The sequence below is a fragment of the Camelus bactrianus genome, chromosome 8 (genome assembly GCF_048773025.1).
Source record: "Camelus bactrianus isolate YW-2024 breed Bactrian camel chromosome 8, ASM4877302v1, whole genome shotgun sequence".
Taxonomy (NCBI): domain Eukaryota; kingdom Metazoa; phylum Chordata; class Mammalia; order Artiodactyla; family Camelidae; genus Camelus; species Camelus bactrianus.
In genome coordinates, this window is record NC_133546.1 from 94,962,666 (window position 1) to 94,974,972 (window position 12,307).

At 48.0% G+C, this 12,307-nt stretch overlaps 1 protein-coding gene across 50 annotated transcripts in view; it reads right to left on the bottom strand.

The window, feature by feature from the left end:
- Positions 1-12,307, bottom strand: part of LOC141578437 (uncharacterized) — a 511,397-nt gene that overhangs the window by 491,465 nt on the left and 7,625 nt on the right. For 40 of the 50 annotated variants that reach the window (XM_074368867.1, XM_074368840.1, XM_074368860.1 and 37 more), the window contains 3 exons: positions 10,678-10,811; positions 7,869-7,981; positions 5,918-6,463 (listed from right to left, as the gene is read on the bottom strand). Coding sequence is in view for 6 of the 50 variants with exons in the window: in XM_074368873.1 (XP_074224974.1) it covers positions 7,905-7,981; positions 8,264-8,453; positions 9,758-9,936; positions 10,223-10,274; positions 10,678-10,811; positions 11,155-11,283 (761 nt within the window). In the remaining 44 variants the exon portion in view is untranslated. The other 10 variants (XM_074368873.1, XM_074368874.1, XM_074368872.1 and 7 more) reach the window with 6 other exon arrangements.

A 12,307-nucleotide genomic window follows, 5' to 3' on the forward strand; every position in this document is an offset into this window, starting at 1 on the left:
TGGCCGGGGAGGGACATGATTCTGCCATCACACTCCCCTCATTCTCACCAATGTGCTGATCACCTAACCAAGGACCTATGCTCCCCGCTTCGCTCACTTCCTCCTCCTTTCCATTGACTACCCTGTTCCCATCGCTTCCTTCATTCAGCACATCAGGATTTCATGACCACATTCTTCTCTAAATGGAAAGGGTATCTTGAATCTAATGTCTGACAACTGTTCTTACTGTATATGCACACACTGACCTGCACATAACCCCGTCCAGCTCTTTATTTTCCTAGAATCTCCCAGAGGAATCAGTTCCATGATGGTGGTGATGATGATGATGATACTGACAATGATGACAGGGACCTCTCAAGGATTCTGATAAAGAGGGAATCAATAAAGGGAGGGAATCATTGCAAAATTGCCCCAGAGACAGGCTTAAAAGTAAATAACTGCTATAGTGTTTAATGAAATTGACTAATATTTAACTATTTTTAAAACTTTATATCACTGAATTTAAAATTTTAACGGGAATTCTCATTCACCAGTAACCAAGATTCAACTCTAGGACCAAAGTCTAAGGATTTCAATCTTCTAACAAATTGTCCACTAGCCTTTTAAACACGTGATCCTTTTAAAAAGCTTAGTGCTGGGCTGAAAATAAGCAGGATTCATATAATCTCACCAGACACAGTGAATGTGGAAAGACTAAGGAAGAAAAACAAAAAGCCATTCATAACGTCTTGAACTTCACGTTGCTCACAGGAGAAAATGTTAGCCAAGGTGAGCGTCACATCAACATGACACCTGAGTGGGATGGGGAAGCTGATCTTCCTCATCAGACATTTATCCTGATTTGTTAGATGCCAACAGTTTCCTCATTGGATTTGCTTCTAACAATTATGGAAAAATTTACGTTCTACCAAAAGCAGTCTAAACATTTTCCCCTGCTGTCAGGTCTCTGGACTGAATGTCCCCACAAGAAGGACATGAATATGTTTCATAGGGAATTCTTCCTGAGAAGCAACAGGATTTTCGAGGGAAGAACTGCAGGCCCCCCATGGAGGGCTGGAGGAGGGCTAGAGGGGGCACTGGAAAAACAGCAGGAGTGAGTTCAGATACTACCGCTCAGGTTGCCAAAGACAGCATTGCTATCTCTGAGGATATGACATTCTCCCAAAAGTTCCATGAGTGAAGGTACCTGTGAACACTAAGCAGGTTGTTAAGAAAGAGCAGCACATAATTTGCGTCACAGCTCAATTACAGTATGTTTTGTTATTTGGAAAATAATTAGCCCATTTTCCTTTGAAACTGCAGCAGTAGCAATAGAAATAAAAAAGGCTGAGCCATCTTGGAGAAAACAATAAACAATTCTAAATCTGCAGGATTCCTTGACGATATGCAAGCAGTGAGCTAGATGTGTGCTGCAGATACCTCTTACTGCAGGTCTCACTCCTGCAAAGCATAGAACTAGTTTTCTCAGCAGACAGATGGAACCAAGTCAAGATTCCAAATCTTGAGAGATTTACTCTATGGCAGGAAAGATCACAAAGTACATCCAGCCAAATATGAATAAATGTAATCAAATATTATCAAATGTGATTGGAGCACAGATGAAACAGAAATTCCTTTCACCTGGGATCTAGAGAGACTTCTTCAGAAAATGTGGCTTTGGAGATGGCCAAAGACATGGGTGGAAATTTGGCAGAACAGGATGTAAGGAATTTTAAAACTGATTCTAAAATTCATATAAAAATTCAAAGGATCCCAAATATCCAAAACAATTTTGAACAAGAAAAACAAAGTTGGAAGACTTGCACTATCTGATTTTCAGCCTTTTTTTTTTTTTTTTTAACTACAGTAATCAGAAAGTATGGTGTTGGTGTAAAACAGGAAAATAGAATAATGGAGCAGAATAGAATGTTCAGAACTAAACCAACACTTATATAGACAATTGATTCTCAAAAAGGATGCAGTGGAGGAAGGATCTTTTCAACAAGTAGTGCTGGAAGAATTAGATAGTGAAATGCAAAAAAAAAAAAAATGAACTTTGATCCACATCTCACAAAATATACAAAAATTAAGTCACAATGGATCATAGATCTTAATAGGAAATCTAAAACTATAAAACAGCTAGGAGAAAAAGCATAGGCTAAACTTTATGACCTTGGGTTTGGCAAAAATTTCTTTGCTATGACACCAAAAGTATAATGTATTTTAAAAAGAAACTGATAGAGTGAACTTTATCAAAATGAAGACTCTTCAAAGCTGTTCTAAACACTGCTAAGCAAATGAAAAGACAAGCCATAGACAGAAGCTATTTGCAGATCATATATCTGATAAAGGTCTCTCTTTGTATCTGATCCAGAATAAAGAGGTCTCAAAACTCAATAATAATGCAAACACCTGAATGAATGAATGAGGCCAGAAAACACACTTCAGTAAAGATATCCAGATGGATAATAAGCATATGAAAAGATGCTGATTAAAGATGCCATTAGTCATCAGAGAAATGCTTTTAAAAACCAAAGTGAGATACTAGTACACATACATACAAGAATGAATACGATTAGAAAGACCGACCTTACAAAGTGCTGGTAAGGAAGTAGAGCAACCAGAGCTGATACACACCACAAGGAATTTACAATAGTACAATCATTTTGGAAAAGTCTTTAACAGTTTCTTTAAAAAAGGTAAATACCTATCTACCATATAACCCAGATATTCCTCATCTGGTGCTTTAGAAAAGAAAAGCATATGTCCATATAAAGACTTGTAACCAAATATTCACTGCAATTTTATTTATAATAGCTCAAGTTGTAAATAACCCATGCATCCATCAAAAAGTAAATGGAGAAACAAATGATGGTCTATCCAAACACTGCTCACAACAAACTCTTCAGTAAAAACTCAGCACTAAACAATACTCTGCTATAAGAAAAATAAGCTATTAATACAGCAACACAGATGACTCTCAAAATAATTACACTGAATGAAAGAAGTCAGACAACATAGAGTAGATACTGCATTAATCCATTCATACAAGGATCTTGAAAATGCAGACCAATATGTTGTGATGGAAAGCAGATCAATGGTTTCCAGGGGAAGAGATGGGGAGGGAGGGAGGGACAACAAATGGCAGGAGAGAAGCTTTGTGGGTGATGGGTATGTTCACTCTCTTGAATGTGGTCATGGTTTCTTGGGGATATACTTATGTCAAAACGTATTAGCTGTACACTTTATACGTGTGAAAATTACTTTGCCAAGTATACCTCAAAGCTGTTTTAAGAAAAAAGGCACTTCAGTCCTGATCCACCTCAGCGCCTGATTGGAGCGACATGATCAGCCCCTCACCCTGTTTGCCTAACAGGAAGGTAGAAAACCTCTCACGGAAAATAACATATGGATTTTTCATTTGCAATGTCTGCCATGTAATAAAGAATTTCAAGACATGCAACATGTCAAGACTATATAACGGATAATATGAGAATAAGAAACATTAGACAAAGGATGCAAACCCCCAGGTGATGTAGGCATCAGAGTTACCAATAAAGGCTATAAAATACTTTTAATATATTCAAGAAAATAAGGAAATTATGGGAGAATAGACAACAGGGTAAAGACTTTCACCAGAGAAATATACTGGAATGTATTTTTAAGAGAAATCAAACAGATACTCTAGAACTGAAGCTTTCAGCTCAGGAAACAGGTAAACAGAGCTAATTAGGATCCCTTTTAAGTAAAACTTTCAGTAATGCCGGGTAAAATACAACAACAAATGTAACACAGAGCTAACTATGGAAAGAGAAGTTCCCAGGTGACAATACATAGAGGACACTTAAAGCCCAGAGTGGTAATCTTGTGAGCTGATGCCACCACACCCTGGAGGGAAGGGGTTTTAATCTGCACATAAATAGAGATACAATGTCCATTTAGGATAAAGGGTCCATACCAGATGTAGAAGACTCTTCCTTTATATCTATATAGTCAGAGACAGAGATGTAAAGTGGCAGCAGAGGTCACAGTGACACAGGGCCCTGGGCCAAGGAGTGTGAACACCTCTGCAAGCTGGGAAAGGTAGGAAGACGAATCCCTCCCTAGAGCCTCGGTGTGGAACGTAGCCTTGGCCACACGTTGGTTTTAGCCCACTGACAATGATTTTGCACTTCTGCACAATAGAACAGTGAGATGATGAATGTGTATTGCTTTAAGCCACTGAGTCTGTGGTCCTTTGTTACAACAGCAAAAGGAAAGAAACTCAGGAACCAACATGAACATGAACCCCAAGCTGCCTGCTGTGCTGGCAAGAAGTTCTTTGTCTCTGAACCTGGGGGAGTCTCCTGTCTTCTGGCAGCATCCACAAACTACCTCATGCTTACTTGACAGCTTGCAGAGGGTTAAATCTTAACCCTGCACAGTTCTTGATATTTAGTTAATAAAAATGATGGTGTCATCATGGGTATTTTTCCATCTTTTTAATACCCTTCAGTCTTCTAATAAAGCTACCTCTAATTGAGAGACAGTGTAAATAGTTTTCAAACTTCATAATAAATAACTGTGGTTTTATTTGGTTACTTAAATTATGAGTAATAATATTCACATTAGTAAAAGTTATTAAAATCAACATTGTTTAATGAAAATATCATTTCTTTTTGCATGAACATGTATTAACTACAATAAATGCTCCTTGCTTTGTTCTACGATTTACTGTTAGAGCCTTAAAGAATAATATTTTCCTCAAAAGATATTATGGCAAAGGGATTTCTTTTGGTGGAACAGTTCCTGCATCAAATCTGGTGCATGGCTCAGGCCACTGGGAGCCTAGAGATGATAGATATTAGGAGGCATTTTAAACACAAAATGATTTTTAAAGGAATTAAACAACTGGATGTGTGAAAACAAAGAATCTGAGAATATTCTAGTGAAATAAATGTATTTTTCAGCTTAAGCAAGACACTGGGTGAATAAATCTAAAATGAAAAAACCACCCAGAGATCAGCAGTGAGTCATGCATGCCGTGTGACTGATCAAAACCAAGTTGTTTCCAAACCAGTGTGCAGGCTTGATGCCTTCATGAATCAAGTCTGTGTGGCACCAGGCCATCTCGAATACATGTTGATGAGGTATTTATAAGCCCTTCACCATCCCAGCACAAAGCCCACACATGAGCCACAAGACCATCACCTACACATCTGCAAAAGACACAGCATGGTGAATAGCACTTTTCTTGTTCAGTAGCCGGTGGCAGGGCACTGTGAGCAGACAGAGATACAGGGACACAGAGACACAGAGGCACTTCCCCTCACTCAGCTGATAACCTTCCGTGCATTCCTGGGGACAGGATTGTCATAAAATGCACCATGGATTGATCCTCCTCCTAGGAAAGGAACGGTAGGTCTGTCCTCAGGTTGGAGCAAGGGTGGCCGGAGGATCTCAGAAGAGCTGTTTCAGCACAACCAATAGAAATGTCTGCCACCGTGACCACGAGAGACAGGTCTCCTGCCATCCCGGTAGGCACCTGGGCTCCTGACAAAAGCTGGGCTCAGTAAAGGCTTGAGTAGAAGGCACAGACCTGAGGGATGCCCCAGCAAGAGACAGGAGGTAGGGCCTGGTTTATACTGCTCTGGGTGTATCCCAGCCTCATCAGAATACGAAATCAGAAATTTGCAAAACAGCAGAGCTGGGATGGATCATCTACTCCAGACTCCTCACCTTACAGTTTAAAGGGTGGCAGCCCTGGGAGGCAAAGCAACGTGCTAAAGGCAGAGCGTGGAACTGGCAGCGCCAGATGAAACGCACCATGGCAACCCCGTTCAAGGCCGCTGACACTGAGGACGGGGCCAAGGTTTCCAACGAGGAGAATGAGACAGTGTAAATACTTTGTTCCCCCCAAAACCCCAAATGGCACAAAAACTAAGGCACAAAAACTCACCTTAACTAGCTCTCTTCTGAGGGGGCTCTCTTCTGTCTCCGTCTTTCTGTCTGTCTCCATTTCTCTCTCTCAGACACAAACACATACAATTTTGTGAAAGGGGACTTCCTGCCATACAAAGACAGACTTCACATCTTCAGAGAAACACTTGACAAAGCACATTTCCAATTCAAGTCTTTGTGTGAGGTCTGGGCAACTGGCTTATTTTCTAGAACAATAGGTGGTTCCAAAATCAGGAGATCATCTTCCCCAAAGGAAGAGTTCTGGTCCGTGTTGATGAAGCTGGGGGTGTCACATTTCATGAGCCCGTTCGGCTCCTCCTCTGGCCACCTGCTGCATCTGATGGCTTCCTGGAGCCGAACATCACTGTCAAGGGCTATGGTTGGGATACCAGCTTTGGCCTTGTCCAAGCGGTCCACTTCATTGACGTAGCAGTGAAAGAGGGACCTAGATTCGTCATTGTGCTGCCAGAGAACCCCTTGGGCACCAGCGGTCTTCCAAAGTCCGACACAAAGCTGTTCAGTCTGAATCTCTTCTCGGGAGACTCTGCATTGCAATAAAGAAAACCAAAATAAAAGATCGCTCACACTCTAGCTCGGTGACCTGAAGACTTATAGTTTTTGATACCTGCTGAGAGCAAATCCCTGCACAGAGCATGCTGACAAGCACTGGAAGTGAGAGACATCACTTTCGAACACATACAATTACACCCAAGGCAAAAGTCTCGTGAGGGCCCTTGGACCATCCTGAAAAGACATCGCTCCCTGAGAATCCTCAATACTGGTGCATCGCACACCAGTGTTTCTCAGTGGGACACTCAGATCATCTTCATCAGAATTAGTTGAAGTGCTTCTTAAAGTGCAGAATTCTGGGGTGCACACCCTCAGTGTCTCCAGAAGTAGGGACCGGCAGTCTGTATTTTCATAGCCACCAAGATCACTAAACATGCTCAAGTTTAGCACCGCGGTCTACATCGGGTCACCTGAGCATCGACAATGCTGTCTCATGGGGTGGGGGGGTGCCATGTGTGTCAGTGTGCTGTCCTACCCACGTGTATCCCCTGATTCTCAGAACTGACAGTGCAGTCCCATTGGGCAAGAAATACCACCATTTCACAATGCATACTCAGGGCGCCTGACTGACAGATACAATCAGTGCTAGGAAAGGGGACAAAACTCAGGTTCCTCATCGCTTGTTTCACTTACTGTGGGACAAATGATCAATTCAAGGGTAATAAATCAGTGTATGAGTGAATAACATGACTCTCGTTAGTCCCACGAGTGCCTGGAAGAGCGAGCCTGGGCACACTGAGAATCATAACAGCCCATCTACTTAATTGTCATCCTCCCCAGATTTATGTAAAGGTTACTTCCACCCAGGCAGTGACCCCTGAAGGGCAAGAATCATGTCTGAACACACTCTCAAATCCAGAACAGAACCTGACAACAATTAGGCTCTGGGGTCTGTGTTTAGCGAGTGTGGAATCTCAGTGATGCCAGCTCTTAGACCTTGCCTTCCCATCCCACCCCTCACGATATGGCCCTTATGACCAGCTCTCCCGGGTCTGGGGCCATGGAACCCATTTACAGGACTGGAAGAATCTGATCATGTAAACCATCCCCCAGATTATCACCAAGAGTCACCTGCATTTCAGGGATCAGTAATCCCAGAAGCTTTGCAGTTCAGGCAGCTGAGGGATTTTTATATCAGCTCTGTCTTCTACTGTGACTGCCTGGGTGACATCAGACAAGGAATTCTCAAAAGCCTGAGCTTTTCCTTTCAGGAATAATCTAAATAAAAAATCTCGTTGACCACTCAACAAGTGTGATGTGAAGATCAATGATTTACACAGGAGTACAACATTCACTAGGTCATGGATTTAGAATCAGAGAAAAATCATTTGAGAAAGATTGACAGAATGTAGCTTTAATGCAAATTTAAGTATTCTTACCTTTCAGTAAATCATCTTCTTCCCCAACTTATCACTTCACCCAAGTTTAAAAGATGTTTGAGAACAGGGATGAGTGTGCCAGCAATCTGGGACCCAATAACCTAAAATGTCACCTAGGAAAAAGAGGGGAGTAACACATTTTTAAAAAGCATGGTGAGGATGGCGGGGCCATCCCCCAACTCCAGACTAAGAAGCTCTAAGTAATAGATTTCCTGCCTGCCTGGGGCATCAGCTGATGTGAAAACCCACCCAGAAACCTCACTGTCCAGCAGCTCCTCCGTAACACAGGCTACACTTTCTCAGAATTAAGAATTGGGGCCAGTAACCACTTCGCTGAAGAATAAAGTCAAAGAAGAAGAAGAGAGTTCTGCCCCTCCCCAGGGGAGAGCCCAGACCTTGGGCTGCATGCACTGAGCCCACCTCCCAGGAGAAGGATAAACTGGAGAAGGGCGTCCTGCGAAACTGGGGCAGCAAATGTTCAGATGGGAACAAATTGACCGGCTGGCCAGGGACAGCCCCCTCCGTCGCTGCCTTGGCGGCTGCCTCCGCCCCCTCAGCACATCCTGCCCATTTCCGGTGGTTAAGCTGTCAGGGAAACAGTGCTTTGCGACCTGGGGCAACAGAGGCTGCCCCCAGGCGAAGCTGCGGGGGAAATGGGATCTAAACCACCAGCTCCCAAGCGGCAAGCTCCATACCCCCGCCAACAACCCGCCGCCCCCGCAGCCTACAGCACCCCCGGGGCAATATGTCCTGGAGAAGGGTGACCCGGGAATGAGGGGCAGCAGAGGCCACCCCCACGTCAGGCCTCCAGAGAGATGGGAGCTTATCCTCCAGCCCGCCAGGGGCAGACCCCCCTCCTCTCCAACCCCTGATGTCACCGCGCCCACCTCCCAGGAGCAACCTGACCGGGTGTGGGGTTTCAGGCTAATCTTGGGCGGGAGAGGCCGTCCCCAGGCCAGGTCAGGGGAGAGGAGAAGAAGTGGCCCCATTAGGCGGGGCAGCCGGCCGTCGCAGCTGCCTCTGCCCCTCGACAGCATCGCGCCCGCCTCCCAGGAGCAAGCTGACCTGAAGACGGGCATCTGGCTTCTTGGGCAGCAGAGTACGCCCCCAGGTTTGGCCGTGGGGAAGAGGAGAGCAAATTGACAGGCTCCGCGCTGCAGGTCCTCTACCCCTGCTGTCGCCTCCCCCACACTTTAAAGGCACTTCCCAGGGCGCCCCTCCCCCAGCAGGCTAAATGGGACAGGTGTGTCTGGTGATCTGAGGCAGGAGAGGCCACTCCCACACCAGGCCATCGGGGAGACGGGAGCCAATCCACCAGCTCCCCAGGCAGCCCCCTACCCCCACAGCAGCCACCGCTCCTGCCCCCTGACCTCACGGTGGCCGCCTCTAGGGAGCAGGCTGACCTGGAAATGGACTTCCGGCGAACTAGGGACAACAGGGACCGCCCCCAGGGCAAACCATGGGGAGAAATGGGAGCAAATGGACCTGCTCCATGGGAAAACCTGCCGCTGCTGCCACCACCCCCAACGTAACACGCCCGCCTCCTGGGGCCAGGCTGACTAGGATACACGTGTCTCTTAACCCAGGGCAAGAGACACCGCCCCCAGGACAAGCCGCGGGGAAGATGGGAGCAAATGTGCCCGCTCCCCCGCTGCAGGCCCCCGACCCCCGCCACCCGTGCACCCTGACTACCCTGCCTCCCGCCCCCAACAGGCAAAGTGGGAAAGGGTTATCCCGGGACCTGGCGCAGCAGAGGCCGCCTGCAGGCCACGCGGCACAGACATGGGAGCTAATCCTCAAGCTCCCCCGGGGCAGCCTCCCTATCCCCGCAGCCACGACCTTCCCAGCCCCCTGACTGCACCGCACCCATCTCCCAGGAGCAAGCTCACCTGGAGTCGGACCTCAGGCAAATCTCTGGCGGCAGACGTCGCCCCCAAGCCAGGCCGCGGGGGAGAGAAGAAATGGAGCAGCTCCCTGGAACGGACCCAAACCCCCAGCCGCCGCCGCCTCCCAGGACCAAGCTCACCTGGAGACCGGCGTCCCGCCTCTACGGCAGCAGAAGCCGCCCCTGGCTCCGCCGCGGGGGAGAGCGGAGCGAATTGACCGGCTTCCGTGCGGCAGCCCCCCTATCCCCATGGGCCCTGCACCTTAACCACACCGCCTCCACTCCCCACTAAGCAAGCTGAGTGGGACAGGTGTGTGAGGCGACCTGGGGCAGCAGAGGCCGCTCCCAGGCCCGGCAGCCGGGAGAAGGCAGCTATTCCATCAGTTCGCCAGGGGCAGCCCTGCTCCGCCCCCTTGCCGCTGCCACCGCCCCCGACCTAACCGCCCCACCACCCAGGAGCAAGCTTAACTGGAGTCCAACATCTGGCGAATCTCCGGCGGCCAACGCCCCCCCAGGCCAGGCTGCAGGGAAGAGAAGACATCGACCGGCTTGCCCGGGCAGCCTCCCACCCACCGCCGTCGCCGCCCCCTCCGACCCCTCCGCCAACCCAGACCATTGCACCAATCTCCCGGGGTCAGGCTGACTGCGAGGATGTGCACTTGCCTTCTGACCCTGGCCACGTGCCTGAGCACCTTCCTGCACCCCTACACTCCCTGTACCTCTGCACCCCTGCCACTCTCTGCACTTCCGCACTGCCTGCACCCCCGCATCCCCTGAACTGCCTGCACCCTCCACAGCCCCTGCACCCCTGCCACCACTTACACCTTTGCACTGCGTACACTCCTGCACCCCTGCTTGTCCCACACACCACCTCTTGGGCCTGTGGCAGAGTCTCTGCTGTTAGACCAATGCACAGGAACTCACATCTTTGTCAGTATATGATGCATCAGTGGACGTCTGGGGTTGGCTGCAGGAAGGTACATGTTCCCGGTCACTAGCCTGGGCCACTAGGGTGATCTCTGTGAGGTCACCCAGGACGGGCTCAGAGATGCTGTTCTCTGGGAAGAGAGGAGTTGAAACCGGTCTTGAGGGCAGAGCTGTGCTCACCAGGTCGTCCACGCTTCATGTTTTACACAGGGTTTCGGAGAATTGAAATTGATCCGGCCAAGTAAGACCGGCCTGCTGTGCGCCCACCTCAGTCCTGGGCTCTGAGGCAGACCGACAGGCTTCCACCATCAGGACACAGTTTGGGCACCTGAATGGTCCCTTGGAGGCATCCTATCACTTCTCGGGAAGAAGTCCGGCTGCTTCCACCCTATGGCCCTCCCTCCCACTGTGCTGGCCTCAGGAAGGTTCCTTATTTGGGGAAGAATGCAGCCCACACCCTACCCGACCCCTCACCTTTCTCTAACCCAGGCTGGTGCTTTCTCTGCCCTTCAGAGTCTGGAAAGCCATTTCTCTTCAGGTATGTCCCTTCTGAGATGGACTTGCTTCCACTCAATTCTAGGCGAGGATGCAACATGGAATGCACTGGGTAAGAGAACCAAAATAAATAGTTTCTTCTGTGAGGTTTTCTGTTTATCTACTGGGGCTGGGCTGTGTGTAGTTTGCTACAGCTATTCGTGCGAGAGGCTAAAGCCACCCGTGTGTCCTTGTTTTCATCTCCCCGCTGTCTTTGGGTTTTCCCTAGACACTCCTGAGACATTTACTTCTTTTAATTTTATTCCTGTTATTACACAGGGGCTCTACTGACATGGAGGTAAGGTGTTGGGGGAGCGGGACAGAGCAGGGCTTCTGTAGTCCTGTGATTAGTTCTCATTGAGCCTGTGCCCTGAGCTGTGACCTCCACAAGTGTGTCTCTTTCCCCCACCCCAATTTGGGTGGCACAGAAGGTATTTCCCTTCCCCCAGGTAGGTTAGGCTCTGGTAAAATAAATTCTCATAAAAAAAAAAAACAAAACACAACCCCCCACAATGGAAGAGAATGTTCTGGGTGTATTTCAATAGAGCTATTTTTTCCTTTCCTGGCAGGAACCATGAGAAGTTTTCCTATGATCTTCACTCTGAGAACAGGATACGGTCCTGGATGTAAAATGCATGAAAAAGAGCAGGGGGCCCCTGTGACTGGCCCCCTGGAGTTGTCACACTCGGACTTCCCCACGCTGAGCCTCCAGCTGGCCTCAGGGACCTGTTAAATCTGCCTGCCCCCGGGGTTCTTACAAAAGCGGGTTCTGCCCTGGGAGCTGTGACTCTCCAAGCCTGCCCGGCTGCCTCTCTGTGTTGGGAGCAGCTTTCCCCCTCAGTTTTCTTGTGGATCTAAGAAGAGCAGTGGGTTTGCAGCTCCCTCAGCTCTGGTGTTGTTTTCAGGACAGAAGGAGCAACTTCTGAGCTCCACACGAGCTGGACCAGAGGCTGGAAGCCTCCTCTCCTCTGCCTCCATGCAGACAATCAGTGGCTGTGGTTCTGGCCGAGTTTCTGAAGATGTGGATTTAAACACACACATCCCAGCCCCCACAGGAGCACACAGTCCCATAAATCCCTACAACTTCCACTGG